The sequence below is a fragment of the Trichoderma camerunense genome (genome assembly GCF_050948025.1).
Source record: "Trichoderma camerunense strain CBS 138272 chromosome Unknown V8C40scaffold_4, whole genome shotgun sequence".
NCBI lineage: Eukaryota > Fungi > Ascomycota > Sordariomycetes > Hypocreales > Hypocreaceae > Trichoderma > Trichoderma camerunense.
In genome coordinates, this window is record NW_028145366.1 from 56,984 (window position 1) to 74,284 (window position 17,301).

The 17,301-nt window shown below is 44.9% G+C and overlaps 6 protein-coding genes across 6 annotated transcripts; 3 read left to right on the forward strand and 3 right to left on the reverse strand.

Annotated features, from left to right (window-relative positions):
* Positions 1 to 587: 587 nt before the first annotated feature.
* On the reverse strand, positions 588 to 1,232 carry V8C40DRAFT_262883 (Glyoxalase/Bleomycin resistance protein/Dihydroxybiphenyl dioxygenase; the record flags this gene model as incomplete). The annotated part of the gene is made up of 2 exons (XM_083219403.1): positions 588 to 932; positions 987 to 1,232. 2 exons carry the CDS (start codon positions 1,230 to 1,232, stop codon positions 588 to 590), a joined length of 591 nt encoding a protein of 196 aa, XP_083075932.1.
* A 1,772-nt stretch (positions 1,233 to 3,004) lies between these two features.
* Positions 3,005 to 5,856, forward strand: V8C40DRAFT_156456 (uncharacterized protein). The gene is made up of 4 exons (XM_083211386.1): positions 3,005 to 3,239; positions 3,307 to 3,413; positions 3,467 to 4,742; positions 4,791 to 5,856. The coding sequence occupies exons 1-4, from the start codon at positions 3,142 to 3,144 to the stop codon at positions 5,305 to 5,307; spliced, it is 1,998 nt and encodes a 665-aa protein (XP_083075933.1). The 5' UTR covers positions 3,005 to 3,141; the 3' UTR covers positions 5,308 to 5,856.
* A 4,087-nt stretch (positions 5,857 to 9,943) lies between these two features.
* On the forward strand, positions 9,944 to 10,910 carry V8C40DRAFT_273127 (uncharacterized protein; the record flags this gene model as incomplete). Its single annotated transcript, XM_083220435.1, has 4 exons — positions 9,944 to 10,034; positions 10,094 to 10,124; positions 10,183 to 10,575; positions 10,634 to 10,910. The coding sequence occupies 4 exons, from the start codon at positions 9,944 to 9,946 to the stop codon at positions 10,908 to 10,910; spliced, it is 792 nt and encodes a 263-aa protein (XP_083075934.1).
* A 1,350-nt stretch (positions 10,911 to 12,260) lies between these two features.
* Positions 12,261 to 13,129, forward strand: V8C40DRAFT_236778 (cupin domain-containing protein). Its single transcript, XM_083214116.1, has one exon. The coding sequence runs from the start codon at positions 12,437 to 12,439 to the stop codon at positions 13,061 to 13,063; it is 627 nt and encodes a 208-aa protein (XP_083075935.1). The 5' UTR covers positions 12,261 to 12,436; the 3' UTR covers positions 13,064 to 13,129.
* Positions 13,130 to 13,325: 196 nt separating this feature from the next.
* V8C40DRAFT_236780 (Zn(II)2Cys6 transcription factor domain-containing protein) lies at positions 13,326 to 15,366 on the reverse strand (the record flags this gene model as incomplete). Its single annotated transcript, XM_083214117.1, is given in 3 exon segments — positions 13,326 to 14,873; positions 14,965 to 14,966; positions 14,984 to 15,366. Coding segments are annotated over 3 exon segments (1,556 nt in total), but the record flags the coding sequence as incomplete, so codon positions are not given.
* A 418-nt stretch (positions 15,367 to 15,784) lies between these two features.
* On the reverse strand, positions 15,785 to 16,803 carry V8C40DRAFT_273128 (amidohydrolase family protein; the record flags this gene model as incomplete). Its single annotated transcript, XM_083220436.1, has 2 exons — positions 15,785 to 16,686; positions 16,746 to 16,803. The coding sequence occupies 2 exons, from the start codon at positions 16,801 to 16,803 to the stop codon at positions 15,785 to 15,787; spliced, it is 960 nt and encodes a 319-aa protein (XP_083075937.1).
* Between the last annotated feature and the right edge of the window lie 498 nt (positions 16,804 to 17,301).

Genomic DNA, 17,301 nt, shown 5'->3' on the forward strand with positions numbered 1-17,301 from the left:
AGAACAATATCAACGGTGCGCTGTGTGAAATTCTATGTATGACATTAAGCTAAGACACTTAGGCTTGCTCTCGCTCTATTCAAGATCCAAGTGCACTTGAACTCACTCTTGATAAACAATTTTCCTCAATTTAAGCCTTTTGAATACCTCGCGCCGCGGATGCTCAATGTCCGAGTCCCGTCCCCAGAGAGATTATGGGAAGGAGATATAAGTGACTTATTTGGAGAAAATGAGTGCAACGTCTTAATTAGTAGCATGTTCTTAGATAGTGCAAGACCGAATGACTACAAAAACTTGTCGTTAGTCATTGCATGGGACTTTACACTAGGAATGGTCCTCGGTTGTTTCTTAACAAGGCACCCTGGGGAAACCTATGTTGCTTTAATACAAAGGATAACACCATTCTTAGCTTTTCACATGAATAAATAAAAGATTCATAACTTATGATATGAACAAGCGAGACATTACTTATAAATAAAGCGATAGATACTTCAAACTACATTGCTCGATAGAAGATGGATGCCAAGCATAAACACCCTGAGATATTGGTTCTTTACATAACGTATCCTATGTACAGATCCACTCTTCTAAAATAATGGCACTGTGTCTTGTCCTCTTGGTCCAATATTAGGCATTTTCAAGATGCTTTCCTCCGCTTCCCCATCAGCTAGACGCTTCACTAGGTTCTCAGGATCATAATCTACACCAACTGGGTTTTGCAGGAACTCTGGGGAATTCATGAATGCAGTTTGTTTTTCAAGATCGCTGAAAGAATCGACCAATGTCTCAATCACATTACCATCTGGGTCCCGATAATACATGCTCATAGTGATTCCGTGATTCACACACCAAAGTGGGATAATGCCGTGCGCCTTGCGCTGCGTATACGCTTGTGCTAGATCATGGGTATTTTGAAACGTAAACGCAATATGCTGAATTAACTATTAACAGATATGGATATGTGAAAACGGATGGGAGTCACTTACATCAAGGCCACAAGACTTTGGGAGCTTTTGGGCTAGGTCTGGTAGTTGAACGATAGCAACACGATGATGTTCTTCATCATACGTAACAAAGCAAGCATAATCGTTCTTGAATGTAGCTTGAACGCCCAAAAAAACCTCGTAGAAAGGTGCCATGGCCTTTAGGTTATTTGTCCGTAGGACCACATGAGCAAGTTTCTTAGGCGACACAATGTCAGACGCGTCAGGCAATTTCGTCTTGTTTGACATGCTGGATTCAATAGGAGTAAGTAATTAGAGCGTGGTAAAGACAGTTGAGTTTATTTCGAGGAGTAGCTAGAAAGGCGTTATGTGTTGCCCTTATATATATTACATGAGACCCCGGGAAGACGGAGGCTACTACATCTCCGTTGAACATTAAGCATGTGCATGGTAGTATATAAGAGAACGCAACCATGATTAAATACCAAGAGAACTCTGTGAAATTTACATTATCACACCTTCCCAGTTGTCTTATGGCATAGGATGAATAATATGAAACATGCTCTACCTCGGGCGTAAATAGCCATAGTTGGGAGCTGTATCGCGTTCGGATTTTGGTGGGATTCTGCAATCAGGGCATTTATACAGTAACTTAGACATTCCAAGAGCTCTTCTTCTTCTATTATTAAATTACTAGTATATGATTGAAACTGATGTGATTCTTCTTCCTAAAGAAAGAGCTCCGCAGAACCCAACGTGGTTTGCAATCAGTGCCGCAATATTCAGCTAATGTATCGATTTCGCCATATACAAATTTCACTGGCCTGCAGCTTGGACTTTGTAGGGTAATTATGAAACCTTCTACTTATTTTGATCAACGGGCATTGTGCTCAAAGCTCCATACCGCCAAGCCTGTAATTGTGGGATGTTGTGCGGGATGTTGTGGGATGAAAGGTTTGACTGCTTATGCAACTGCCTCAACTATACTCAGCTCAGTCAAAATCGAGAGCCGCGCCATATGCCAGATATTTGAAGGAAAACAGTATTTCGGCTGGCAAAGTAAACAAATTTTCCCTTCCAGGATAATATATAAGGCTGGTTAGAAGACCTTCCCCCCTGTGCAACCATCGTTTCTGCTCTGAAGTCTATGGGAATATGCACAGAAAATTATCTCTAAATACTGGATGTAAGCTGCTTCCGTAGTCTAGTAGATCGCTTCTCAAGAAATGGACATCGACATCAGGATCACATTGCTATCCCTACGCCTTGTTAAAATATAAACCTCAGTAGCCTCTGGGCATTGAATCTTTTTGTTTTCAACACGCTTATCGCAATATTGAAGAACTAAACTTCAGTGGTGACTGCAGCCCCCGCCTAGAGGAAGATAATTACGAATAGAAAACCATTCTACATTCGGCAAGAAGAAAAGGATCTCTTAGGGGTTTCGTTGTATTGTTGCACTATCTTGGGTATTTGAAGGACTACGGTGGTGTAGCTGTGAGTGATATTGTGAGTAGTAAAGGGAATGTTAACGAGATCCTTGCCTGTCGCGGAATATGCCCGTAAGCCAACAGAGAGCTCAACAGTGGTGAAAGCGACACTGTATCTACTGCATATATCAGTGCCTGGCCAGCCCTAGGAGCACCAAGCCAACCGCCAAGCCTAAGGGAACGTAGGCTAAACACCTAAGATAACATTATCCCTAGCAAATGTATACTTGATAGGTCCATGGAAGCTTTGGCAATCAAGAGCAGCAGCTGCTTGAAAGACTTCAATATTGTCTGAGTCATTGTTTATATGCCCTTGTTGTTTTTTATCCCAAAACAGTATGTCGCGATGTATGGGACCAAATCCTGACCCTCGTAATGCCGCACCGCTCATTGTACAGTGTTCGTCGCGTACGGTCGCGTACGGATGTAAATAACATCCGCATTAAATCCCCACATTTGTAATCCGCTTCCATGACTTCTGGTCCAAATATGGTGGAGCCGCGAAGTCGTCACCTAAGCCTTAAGAGTCGCGCACCCTGTACTGCAATTCATTACTGCGTACCTTTGTCATGAGACTCGAAAATGACCTCAGATGAAGGCAAATCGAAAAACCGAATTACAAATGCAAGTCTTTAGTATCAGTCGAGGATGTGAATAACGAAACAGGCTAATAGTCATAGGCGTGTCTCCCATGCCGAAAGGCAAAGATGCGATGCGACGGCGCGGGCCCAATTTGTTCCACATGTCTGAGGCGAGATGTGATATGCCAGTATACTACTCGGAAAACTCGTGGTCAGGGGAAAAGGTACGCGTGTTATTCAGATATTCTGTTTTATTGACACCATATCAACCCATAGACTTGTCTGTTCCAGTAAAGAATATGTCCAGCAGCTAGAAGACAGGATTCGAAGCTTGGAGGCTTCTCTCAAAAACAGCCCTGGATCTCCCAGAGAGAATGAGACGTACTCTGCGACCCTGGGTAAGATTCGACAGGTTGTGAAGTCAAGTCCTAAATTTAACTCATAATAGAAGATTGGCAAACTAATTCTGTCCCGACGAGAGAGGGCTCTACATGCCAAGAACGGAATCCACGATCACAAATTGAAGCTATTCCATCAGCTCTGATAGACACCCCCACACATGACCTCCCATCCCTAATCCGCGCCGTTTTCCGATCAAGAGAGTCATCACTCCTACAAAACATAAACCGACTGAAGAAAGATATAAATCCGGGACGATTCAACAAGACCATATTTACCAAGGTTCTTCAGGCGACTCCACAGATCGGAGTTGTCATTGAAGACATTAATCGCCTATATCCACTACTAGCACCGACAACAATTCTTGAGCTGCTCAGCCGCCAAAACTCTATGGGGCCGACAAATTCAACCGAAAGTCCAGGCCGATGGGCTATAGTGAATTCATTTTTGGCAATACTTATGCAATGGAAGGTGGAAAACTCATCTTTCGCAGAGTTTTCACCTTTAGCTTGGGCCTTTTTCAAGAATGCATATACTGTCCTTCCTGAGCTGCTAATACGAGGGAAAGAGCTTCTGCATTGCCAGGGAATTTTATTCATGGCCATGTTTATGCACGGAACTGCCGACGCGTGGACAGGTATTCACCTGGTGTCAGTAGCCGGACGACTAGCAGAAATGATGGGCTCGAATCGCAACATTTCATATCTTACTACTCAGCCCCAGCAAAGAGACGAATATTTGCGGACGCTCTGGGTAATCTTTATTTTTGATATCACCGAGTCGATGAAGTCTGGCTTACCGCCTTCTCTTGACTCCAGCAGTTTCTCTTTGCCATTCCCAAGTTGTGACTCATCAGACAGAGTTGGTATCTTACAAGTATCTGGAGGCGTTGAGATCAGCCTCATAAGATGCAGAGCCGAACTTGCACTTATTCAGTCAAAGATATTCAAGCATTTACTATCCGAAGATGCCCTCCAGAAGAGTCTCAAGGGTCTACATACTACACTAGCGTGGTTAAGCCGCGAACTGGAAGAGTGGAGGAAAAGTCTGCCGTCAGAAATCCGGCCATCGCTTAGCGGGACGTTGTCATTTTCACTGGAGATCCCAGTCATTCACTTACATTTTGTTTACTACAGCTGCATTTGGAAGCTAAGGGCAGCGTATACCCGCCTCTATAACGGCGTCTTCGGTGTTGTGCAGCCAAACGATCTCGAACTTACTGAGAGTGAATTCGATTTTGCATCTTTGTCGATAACATGTCTGGCCGTAGCACGTGCCACCCTCCGTCTCATGCGAACAATATGTTTGCAGCCATTTACCTATATTTGGTAAGCTGTATAACACTCCGTTTTGTTTAGTTGTGCTCACTATTCCAGGCGAACAATATGTTATCCAATAACTGCCTGTATTACGCTACTAGCTAGTATTCTTGATGATCCAACCAGCCCCGATGCCGAATTGGACGCTGATCTCATCGAGGGATTTGTCCATTGTTTGAAAGAACTGGGAGGCATTAATGGATGTGATATACATGAAACGCTCGCAGGTTGCTCAAAATTCCTTGATGTGGTGGCTGTTGCGATTCCCAAAAGAAGTGCCGTGAATCGCAGGACGGATGATGGCGGGGTTTCAAGAGTGCAAGCAGAGGTAATATACATCACATCTCTTGGAGACCGAGCTAATGGACTGCTACAGCGCGTACGGTTTCAACTGTCGGTACACAGTGATTACATGCTTCTTGCCCAAGGACTCATTGGCAACATGCCATCCCTATGCAGAGAGGCATCCCTTGTATTTTCGGATCCAGCCGTATCTCCAAATCCAGGTGATGAGTTTGGTCTTTTCGTCCCGAAGCTTCTAAAACCAGGGACATTTAACTTTGAGTATGCCTAATAAATCGGCAGTCGTACGTGGCAACAACAACCTGGATTTCTTATCATGTGTCACCATTCTCAACGGCACGTCACTCTGCCAGCATTTCTTCGACTACCGTATTGTCGAAATCCGGGGCAATTGGTAATCTCAATAAATAGATCGTGGCCAATATTGGCTCGCACTCCTTCTGGATTGCTGTTGTCGGATACAGAATCTTTCGCATCTGTGTAAGCCTAGTCTGTCTGCTGCATTGAAATCTCACTTGTGGACATATCTTACAACAATCGCGCGTTACTTCTGGATGCGACCGGATGAGGGCAACCCTACCATGGCTGTATAAAGTCAATGTAGCGGCCACGTTGGCGTTGAGTGTTTCGTCGGCTTGGGTTCTACTTGTATTGTAGCACCAAGCTTCTTGACATATACAAGCCTTATATCGAACCGTTTTTTAACAATTAGCTTTAGTGCTTGCGCAAATTCATCAGTATCGAGATCACGAGGAAAAAAAGTATCTTGCTACTATAATTTTTCTCTGTTGTGGAATGCGTCACTTAATAGAGAGCAAGGCTTAAAGCAGCGCTGAGATAGGGATGAATGCATAGCCCATGTAGAGCACAGTCTGCGTGTACCTTCGTCTTCTCTAGTAGAAATCATGATTATTATATTCTGTCCTGGCGCGCGTTCTATGGACCATCGCAGCCAGGGTATATTGTAATATGCGGTAGTACGTACTTGTGACGGCGGTGGATTCACCAAGAGTGGCAGACTTCGGAGGCGATTGAGGCTATGTTTTGGTCGGTCTCATCCAGATTATAACGTTGTTAGGGCTCCATAACTCTTCCTTAGGTGCAAACATGCCGAGTGCTTCCCAAACAGCGGCATGCACATCCACGCAGATGTTTGAGTCCCTAACTAGGTTGGCACCAACCGATTGGCGTTCCTTGTGATAGCTTTCGCAAGGGCCGGGCCGGCGCGACCCTCAGAAACTTATGTGACCTTCTAGGCCAGATGGTATAAGTCCTGGATACCAGCATTACTGACAAGCCCATCTCCAGGCGAGTGTCGATGCGGCGCATCGCCCAGTAGATACACGTTTCGACCAACTAAACAGTTTTTGACCACTGTCTCACGCACTAACATTGAAAATCCACCGAATCACCACTGATTATCTCCTTGATGGCCCTCATAAGATCAGGGCTCTAAAGTGTTGAGTCATGAAGAGGATCTTCATTTGACTCGGGGTTAAAGCACACAAGAAGCCACTGTCTCCAGAGCTTAACTGTGCACAGCACGGGGGCGATACTAAACCATGACTGCTTTTCTGCCTTCAAAATCCACTGTATCTGCGCGTATCACTCGTGCATTAGATGACGCAAGTTCGCGTTGATCAAGATATTACACAGCACGCCGAATGATGGGGCGAAGTTGAACTTAAAGTCCAGCGCACATTACGGCGCCGCGCCCGCCGTCCGCGCAGAAGGCATATTTCGTCCTGAGTAGGTGTTACTGTGTATCATATCATGGATAATACAGACGGTCTCCTCGTCCGATTCGTGCTCCTGCTGGAGAAGCTGATTGGAGAACTTGATACCAAACCCGTGGTGTGTCGCGTACTTTACAAAGAGTAGTCCAGGGTGAGTTTGAGGTAGGTCAAGAAACTCGCATGGCGAGGATCTGTCTAAATTTCTCTTAGCGGAGGAGAACTCAACGAGTTCATCTTATGGTGCTGCGTTAGTATTGTACACCTGAGTATCGGCGTGGCCGCTTCAGCACCCAACCCCGCCAAAGCCGACATCAACCATGCTGTAACACCAGCGCTGAGTTATGAAATGTGATTGTGTTATTAAGCCCATGGCGCAACAACTCAAGTTTACCATAAGGGGAGCAAAGGGTTCACATGTCAAGGTAAATTTATTCAGACTTGAGAATTCAATGACCTAACTCACCCTGTTCTAGCCGCAAAGACGGAGCACCTGTTCATAGGAGGAGCAAGATCACTGAGTTAGGGCTTCGAAATTGAGCCTAAAGCAACCCTTGAGATTTTGACAATTTACGCCGAATTCGACCATAGCGCCCTAACTTTTAATGCAGGGACCAAAGAATACATAGTGTGTATCCGGCAATTCCAGAACGTTGGGTGAGCTTGTATGAGAACGTTGTGGATATCATCGACCGCATGGCTGAGATTATGTTCAAAGCCTCCCAATCCCGCCAGTGATCAGAGTGATTAAATTGGCAAAGAAGGGAGTAACAATGTCTTGGTAATAGAATTGTATATACGCTCCTAGATGCTTCGTGATCACTTATACCATTAAGCCGTAATTGATCATGCCCTTAAGTACAGTTGTGTTATCATAGGTGCTTTTGTGAGAGCTAAGAATATATAAATGCCCTAAATTACGGTGTCCCCGGTTCGCAGCTCGGTATACTATTATGTAGCTGCGTTAGGCTGAGGAATATTGTAACTTTAACTTGTCTTGTATGGAGTGGATTGGTCAGTGTATAGCTAGGCGAAGCAATAGCCGCGACGTAAACAATCCCTCTTGCGGGCGCAAGAGCAGTTTACACAGTAAAACGCACAGACGGTAAAGAAATAAAGCGTGATTAAGCTGATGTTCTAGGTATTCTTAGCTTGACGAGGCTTGCAGGGCTGGGTCATATATACATGGGAAAGGCGTTGCTGGCATGTATCCGCTTTTCTTTCCAAAGACTTTGGAGCCGAGTGATATATTATGTACTCGTATAATGATGCTATTGTGCATACAACTAGAAATGTGAAAGTAAGCTAAACAGCTTTGAATCACTGAATGGTCCGACCGCTATGTTTGCGAGACTTGATCCTTGCGGCAATTCGTGAGTATTGATAAGAAGAAGATATGACAGGCTCACCAAAAATTAACTTAAAGCTAGTACTAATGACATTGCGAATCTGCTGCCAAGAAAGCTTGGCATAAGATCGATCCATGAGAAACTATTCAATGCATTGACAAGTGTAGTTAACCTTTTCGAGATACTACAGGTCAGTACAAAAGTCTTAGGCTGCCATAATGAGCGCCCAATCCAGCCAAGTATTTTTAATTTTCGGTTCTTCAAGGGGCTTCCTACTCTAGGATCTAGATCGGACACCGCGGCTAAAAGCTAATAGTAGCAACCTACACCTTGAAATATGCTAGCAGGGGGCGGAGAGTTACGGTGATACACTATCTTTTGAGGGGCAATTTTGAAGATAAGGTAGACATTTCAGAAATCCCCCTTTCAGCGCCATTATGAAGACAGAGTACTAGTATGTACATTCCGTTAGTATATTGAGTCACGGCATTCTAGTATCTGCCCACCACGTTTGTTAGATGAACGGAATTTAACGAAACATTACTGCATACTACCTGGGAGATAACATACAAAGGGGTTATATGAGCCACTCCGTCTACGAAAATTTATAATTACACCATTGCTTTACATGTTTATACATACGTCCTTCCTTAATTGATCGGTCGAACCTCGCTTTCTTTGCTTTGCTAAGCCCGTCACTTAACTATCTGCAACAAAGGGGAAAGAAGAGGGTGTTTTACGCCTTTGGTCCCCTTTCTGAAGGAACCAAAGCAGCGGACAAGTATGTTCATAAACTGCTGATCCCTTGGAAAAAGGGAAACTTACCGTATCCCCGCTACCACTATCATCTCCCCTCGGCTTCATAGCCGATTTTGGGAACGGTACTGATCATTTATCCACTTTCACGTCAGCGCTATCTATCTGCAGTAGAGATGTCAAGCTTCTTCAGCTCATAGTATAGACTATATGCTGAGGCTAGCGCAAGGGTACTTTGAAACATACCTGACATAGCCACGACTCAGTGGGTAAAAAGCATTTGTTTTACTTAATACTTACATATACTATGTGAAAAACTTTTATTTTATTTTAACCTAGTCGTTATATTACTTTTTTTCACCAAATTCTCCAGCCAATCAGGTAATTTAGTAGCTGGCTCAGTTATGCTATGCTGGAGGCTCCAAAACAAATGGAAAATAAAGAAGTGTATCTTCTCCGTATGTTGTGATTTACTTGTTATTTTACATGTGACAGTCGTATATTCTGGATCGAGGAAAACAATAGTCAAACGTGGCTTAGATGTCTGACTCAGCGCTTAATATAACGAGCAATCTACTACGATCTGGGACTGAGCTTATATGCAACTAAAAACAAAAGACAAATTATACGACCCCAACGAGTCAAGGCTTTGTAAATATCATGGTCCGAACACGAGTGTCATTATAGAAATCCTCACCATCGACATTTTGGTACGTCTAAGATGTTGGTCATGGAATAGATCCACCTACGGTGAAGGTACTTCTGTTTTTATTTCCGCCAAATCCGCTTACAAACCCCTATACCGATTAGTCCATTAGTTGCCACAAAGGCAAGGGCATGGAGATATATCCTCTGAATGTAATTGACCGAGGCTATGCTGAACTAGTGTAAAGATTGAGCAATATCATTGGATCCCTGTCTCACATTAAATATTACAGCTTTGTGAAGAATATAAATATGTCTCAGAGTCCTCAGTTCTTTTGCAGAAGCCTACTCTACAGATCACTAGTCTATCACTCCAGATTAACTCGCCTCTAACAACCTCTCACTCCATATTTACTTAGTCAAAATGGCTGCCAAATTCCTTTCAATTTCTCTTCTTGCCTTTGCAAAGCTGGGTTTCGCCGCCCATGAGTATAGCGATAATGACTGGGCACACAGTACGTTCACTTGATAGAATGCACTACGAGGCCAAATATAGCTAATATACCTGGCGCAGATCATGACTTTGTCATCAAAGACCTTGCTCCGTATGCTATGGAAATAATCAACTATATCAATAGAACACAGTTGCTAACTACAGCCTAGGATCTGGTTCTTTTCAGACGGCGCTTGCTATCCTCAAGCTGCTGAGATTAACGGCCAGCAAACAAACGGAAATGGCGCAAGCGGTTGTGGTGTTCCTGCCGGCAGCCATCTGGATTCCGGCTGCCAATCTCCTGGCCAATGGAGGGGTGCAGGTACCCAAGGCACCTCGTTCCCGACCTACTGGACCACTACCGACTGCAATGACGGCACAAGACGTGTGTGCTACGATATTTACTTCCGCCACGATTCAGGACATGAATCAGACTGGGAGTATGCCTGCGTAGTCCTGTCTAGAGCCAGCAATGGTTTATGGTTCCGTAACGGTATTATCTTGGAAGAGGATCCCAATCGGGCTTATATCTCTTGGGGTGACTTGGAGACCTGGGATGACGGGTAAGTTTACATCCACTCTCGATATGGACTTTAATGCTGAGTCAAATTGTTGTTATAGCCAATCATTCACGGACGGAGGCAAGAGAAACGGCAACCACGCTATGATTTACTCAGCTAAGTTTCATCATACAATGTTTGCTCACCAGTATACTGGACTGGGCAAGAACAACTGCGCTACGACTGTATCCGAGATGTTCCGCAACAACGATTTCTACTGGCCTGCTGCCAATAATCTTCAGCCGGGTACAAACATCCCCCGCAACTGGAACTGGGGAAAGGCTGCTTCAAACCCCCAGGCTTTGGCTAGCTCGGTCTGCGGCTATCATCCATTCTAAGACTACAGCTGCTATATGACCATGGGTGCTCTAAAAGTCTTATGATCAGTCTATGGTTATTTTACATTCTCCAAGACTACAACTGTCTTGTGAGTATTGAGATTATATATTTAGAATACAATTTTTTATTTCTGCATTTGCAACTTTACGGCACTATCAAGGATACTATAATCACTCAAGTCAATGGGAGTGATGACCTTGTGTAGTGCCCCCTATCAGCTTACGGAGCCACTTGGGATCCATAGCACAACTGCGAACAGGTGTGAATAATTTGCCTGTCAATAACTGGAGTATTATGGCTCTAAGGAAATATGGTGTGATCTATCTGAATCGAAATTAAGTCCATAATAACAACAAAGCATCAATCTCTGAATCACTGGCAGTTAGACCATTGCGATTAAGCAGCAGGAGGAAACGTTCCCCCTTGTTGGAATGTTCATAGCCTACGAAGCACATTTATTTTATACGCTAAGACATGCCAAAAGCGGATCAGCGAGATTTGCTCTTAACTACCTACCTATTTAGGCAAGCGTCACAATAAGCTAAGTCGTAAGCTTGTGAAAGTTAGCTGCCCCTGTTTCAATACTACAAAATAATTTTCCCAATAAGAGCTTTTCGCCGGCTGGAGAATTGCCTTCCCATTGTTCGCCTGCTATTTATTCATTTTCAAAGCTTAATCACTGAAGCGCATATCAGGCTTATGAGGCAGCATCGTTAAGCAAGGGGTACCTCATCATTTAGGACAGATACCGCATTAGCCAGCTCAGTAAGTGAAATACAAAAGATTAATGACACAAGCGATAAATTCAGTGGTCAGCAGCTTGTTGATAACGCAACAACAGACCCAAAGACCATCAAGAAGACTTAGACTCCATGAGTAGACAAATATACCTTTTGTCTTCCCGTATATAGCAACTTAATCGTAATCTCCTCTACTTATACCTTGAGAGTCGAACAGTACAGCTTCTTACTTTAGTTTGATGGCTAGGTACCTAATACGTGATCGTGGTTGTGTGAGTCCAAGCCGTTGAACATATTCACCCTCACTTCACTGCAGATATTTTCTCGGCCTTTACATAGCTCAGGAACCGTTTAACGTTATTTTTATTTATAATCTTCCTACGTCTCATTTAACAACCCATCTGGAAGAGAAATAGGCGACATTAAGCCGCGTATAGGGTAATCCATCGGCCATGACCTCATCTTTCAACTAAGCGCGCCACGATTTCTACACAAGCTAAGCATTGCGCTGACAGGGTTGTGCTAATCCCAAGTGAGGGTTGCGCAGCGAGCCAACCAATAAAAAAAGAAGTCCGTCAGCTGATGTTGGGTAATCTTCCTGAACCTACACTTGATGTTGACAAAAACAACGACGACACATATTGAAGTTGGGTCCCTAAGTTGAGTCGCTTCATATATCCCTGGCCCAAGACGTTTTCTATTGAGCCGTAAACATGATTGACTTAGTAATTCGTAAAAGAAGAATGTGTATAAGTAGCGGTGATGCGCCGCCTGCTCTTTGGTAGATGCCACAAACTTTACAACGTAGCATATGCTCCAAGAGAACTATTTATTATTCCATCATGAATTCAACAAATAGTTCCACTTACTCACCGGCTCCGGCCTACTTACCGCCTCCACGACGTGTGATAACTACTCATAACGCCGATGGGAAAGCCGTTATCAGCGAAGATTTGTCCGAGAACCCGCCGCGGGTTGACATTCCTGGCATGAATTTTTATTTATGTTACACTTTGAACCAAGCTCCAGGCATCTTACAAGACGACCAAGACCTGAAAGCATACCAAGATCGACTCCCACATAATGTGGGTCTCAGTATTCCTGGCGGGACTCTGCTCCGAGTTGTCGATTTTTTACCTGGAGAGTCGGAAGGACCAATACACAGAACGAAGACTATCGATTTTGGAGTTATCATCGAAGGGGAATTACAACTAAATCTTGATAGTGGAGAAAGTACGGTATTGAAACGAGGAGATATCCTTATTCAACGAGGCACAATTCATTCATGGAAGAACAACAGTACTACCGAGGTTGCACGGGGATTCTTTGTGTTAGTAGACGCGGATTTGCCGACAGTGAACGGTACCAAACTAGCGGAGGAAGTGCCCATTGAGGAACTGAAAAGTGTGTAGTAAAGGAAGCCAATCATTTAAATTGGATGGAGTGAACCAGGGTATGGGTTGCTAGTCAATTGCGGCGAATGTTTTGACCTTGAACAGATATTTCTATGTTAAGAGTTGAATATACGTTACTTTGGTATCTACGTATTGGTGTTTAATCAGTCTTAGATAACATTCCAATACAAAGCAGCCTCGCTGGATACCATATAAACTTTAGTAGGATTGATGTTATCGTTGTTGAGAAGAGGTTTGGGATCTGAATCTCTCAGTGATGGTCCTGATTTGCAGACATTTGTTTTATCAATAAATACCGGGTTACAATTCAATTTAGCTCCTATCTTAAGGCCTCATTTAAAATGCTCATAGCAATTGGCGTCGCCTCCCCACTTGCGTAACGTCTCGCAGCTGCACTGCCGTTCCGCATCCCATTTTAGCATCGTCAAAATCTGTTTGGCATCCCATGGCCCTTCTCTTTGCTTTGTTTCTTGTAAAATTTTCATCGCCCTTTTCTTGTCCTGAGGATGGGCGCTATACACATATACCCAATACATTGGACCAACTATCGAAGTTTCAAGACTGACATCTGGCGGCGGCCAGCCTAAAGAACTGTGTACAGCGTGCATCTCCTCACCGTATGCAAGCATCTTACCGAGAATCTCGTTTTGGAAGCTCGAGGAATGCACCAAAAGAGAATGTTCTTCGGGGGGTACTGGCATGAGCTCAATTACAGCCAAGATGGACACAGTATGAAGCATATCCATGCAAAGACTATAATACTCCCAAGTTCCTTTCCTAGGAGCAGCTGGACTGGACATATATGCTTGCAGGCTCAAGTCAATAAAACGACCTCGTTGCCGAAGCGAAGATAGTTCCTGGTGAACATGATTTTCTACCCAGAATGTGGGTTGGTGCTTGAACCCTTGCCACTGCCAGTCGCGAGACATGACCTCACTGGCTAATTGAATCCTTGCTTCATGGCCTTCCGCAATGCTTCTGATGGACTTGGGTTGAGCGGCGGCTGTATTGGCTGAGTGCTTCTCATATAACTTGCTCCCCAATGTCATTGGGACCTCCGCTGAGAAGCAGTGCATGCATAGCTCACAATTCCGAAATTGCAAGACGATGCCCCATAAATCTTGGCTAGATAGAATTGCGCTCTTTCCTTTATGGGGATGCCTAGCCGAAGTGTGGTTACGTAGAGTTCTCAGGTCGACTGATGATTCAATGATGTGTATTCCGTTTTTGAGATGCTTTATGGCTGCTGCATGGTTCAAGCGAAGGCTTTCCAGATAAATATATGCGAGACAACATATTAGAACGACTCCGGTATCGTGAATGTAGCGCTTCTGTGAAATATCCTGTCGCAAGACAGAGATAGACTTGTTGTATTGTTGGAGTATAAATACCTCAATCTTCTCTTTCGTGTCGCGTGGTATTGAGGTTATATCGGCCACCTTGTGTAAGTGATAAGCGGCGCCAACTGCTATAACCGCGTGGCGTACTGCCTCGTATTCATGGCTAAGCTGGGGTGCGAGTCGGGTCCAGAATGATGTAACGCAGCATATATGTAAAGCTACACCTCCTTCTGTAGCACGTCTGCAAGTATAAAAAAAGTTTTTCTCCGTTTCAGTCCCCAATATGCTGTTCAGCAGTGCTGGCGGCATAGTCAAATCACCAGAAGCTCTTGCTACACCTTTTTGCCGAGCCCTGCCCAATGGATTGACGACTCGGACGGTTAGATCATATCCATCGCAAACCCTGCCTGTGGACAGGCACCTGTTGCAACTTTGCTTTGCTTCATCGCATTTGACGCGTCGGATTCTGTCATCTCGTTAGTATGGCGAGAACTACAGTATTTTCTTGAACGAATCTTACCGACTATCAACTGAATTAGCAACCAACACGACAACAGGGAATGGCCCACAAACTTACCACGTAATACACCCGGTTCTTACTTTGGTTCTCACAGCACTTCTTGTTGCCGTCTTTCCTGGTAGATCCTCTAACCGCACCATTTTATCTGCAATCTATCATGGGACCTGCCAATCTTTGAATGACAGGTAACAGCCTACAGGTTTGCCCCCTGTTTACGGCTAACGCGACTTCCGTAGTACGATAGTCGATGATTGGGTCGCTTTAGTATGTGCGCAGAGCCTACGACACTCTCAAGGCCGCAAGCTGGATGGAGAAGGTGAATGCACCTACTTAGGCAGAGTGTAGCTTGATTGCTCCAAGTTTATTCTGGGTGAAGGCAAACTGAGATCTAGCTATGACATACTCCGCGACTTCCACGGTCTTACCCGGGCTGTTTTTTATGACTCAGGGAGGATAAGCAATAGAACTTGTGGCGCTAGTATCTAGCTGGCATCAGCTGAAGTGGGCAAATTCTTATTGGTCCGCTCGCTCTTATAACCACTTTTGGAGCCTTACCACAATTAGTGATGGCATCCTCGAGATTGTTGATCAGTATTGTCAAAAACTTTTGCTTTTATGGCGCCACAGTAATATTGCTACTGCACCAATTACAGGCGACATATTGTCTTATGAAGTGCACTGCCGCGATTACTATGACACGCTCCCCAATTAGGAGTATATAATTCCATTGTCTACTACCAGATACCTAGTTATGACGGGGTATATTCACCTTGGTATATCTTCTTAGACAGGTGTTGTAGATAAAAATCCACCCTGATGTAGACATAATTTAGTAAAACGACAAGTTTCCCGTCCCATTTAATTCAGTGCTTGATTCTTCAGTCTTGGGAACAATGCTAGAGCATTTTCGCGGTTCACTTGGGCGGCCAGGGCTGGCTCTTGGAATCGGTACGCGTCCTGCCGAGATGTGTGGAAGTCGATAATGTCATTATTTGCGTACGGAGTATCGCTGCCGTATAATATGTGGCCAGGCTTGGCAAACTTCTCCAGGATACACAGTACGTTTTCTGTCCCGGCGACGGCCGTGTCATAGTAGAAGTTGCGAGCATCATCCCAGAATGCGTCGGCGTCTTCCTTTGTCTTGTTTAAGACACTGGTCGGGCGGCCGATGAGGTAAGGTAATGTACCACCAGCGTGTGATAAGATGATTTTGCAGTTTGGGTTATTACGGACCGTCTTGTTGTGCAGCATGTCGATCGCGGTCTGGGTCGTCTCGTAAGGATACCTGATGACCGGCTGTGGCATACCGCTGACCTGGGCTGTATCAACCGGGTGGGTAGGGTGAACAAGAATCACGGCAGAGCGACGGTTTAGCTCGGCCCAGATTCCCTTGAAGTCCGGATGGCCGAGATAGTGGTTGCCCTTTCCATAGCGTGTGAAGAGGACCACACCATCCGCCTTGAGAACGTCATAGGCATAAGCGATCTCATTGAGTGTGAGCTTCTCATCTTGGAGATTTGGCAATGCGGCAAAGAAGCCATATTTATTAGGCTGTTCGTCTCGCAACTTGGCACAGAACTCATTGGCCTGCCGAGCTAGGTTGGCAGAGGCCTGGGGATCCTTCAGGATGCAGGCTCCTGGGGCCGTGAGGGAAAGGATAGAAGTAGTGATGCCGAATTTCTCATTGACTTTTTGGTCCAGCTCAGGTGTCCATTCGGGGATAAACCAACCAGATGGGTCACCACCGGAAACCTCTACGGCTGTAAAGTACGCGAGGTTAGTGGGTATGACATATAAATGCTAGGGTGCGGAAAAGTACCTTGGCGGTAGAAATCTGGAACAAAGTGGTGATGAACATCGATTCTATTGGGGGTCATTGTGATTTGAAAAGGTCAAAGCACAAATAGTTGCTGGTAGTGGGTTAAATTTTCTCTGGATGAATCTGGTTTTGCAAGATATCATGGCCAAAGAGTGTTTGCTTTATAGCCGTACAAGCCTCAGCTTGCTGGTATCCGCCTCAGAATCTCTCCCCATGGAGATCTTCCCCACAACGCGGAGGTAGAATCCGGGGAAGGCATGTCAGGACATAGGATGAAGAACTTGTGTTTCGTAGAAATCGGGGCTCTCCAATCGCAACATACGAAATCGCCCTTTGAACCCAACGAACAGCGCAGTTGGCTCCCCTCGCCCGAGGGGTATAGTTTAGATCGCCGTTTGGGTAACCGTACAGCTCCCCGCAGTGTATGCTATGATATCGTGCCCGGGTCTCTATCCGGGTTGAACCCAAGACCCAAGGCGCACCCTCGGATTCAGATCCGGACCCCACTTCGGCTCAGGGATTCGTGATAATGGATGAGAGGACTCCGGATGTCTCC

What these genes read in the sequence shown, in the direction of transcription:
- V8C40DRAFT_156456 (XM_083211386.1), top strand. Translation starts at nt 3,142, where the DNA reads ATGCGATGCGACGGCGCGGGCCCAATTTGTTCCACATGTCTGAGGCGA. An exon ending in ACTCGTGGTCAGGGGAAAAG is followed by an intron (nt 3,240 to 3,306) that starts GTACGCGTGTTA and finishes TGTCTGTTCCAG; the next exon opens with TAAAGAATATGTCCAGCAGC. An exon ending in CAGCCATTTACCTATATTTG is followed by an intron (nt 4,743 to 4,790) that starts GTAAGCTGTATA and finishes TCACTATTCCAG; the next exon opens with GCGAACAATATGTTATCCAA.
- V8C40DRAFT_236778 (XM_083214116.1), top strand. Translation starts at nt 12,437, where the DNA reads ATGCCACAAACTTTACAACGTAGCATATGCTCCAAGAGAACTATTTAT.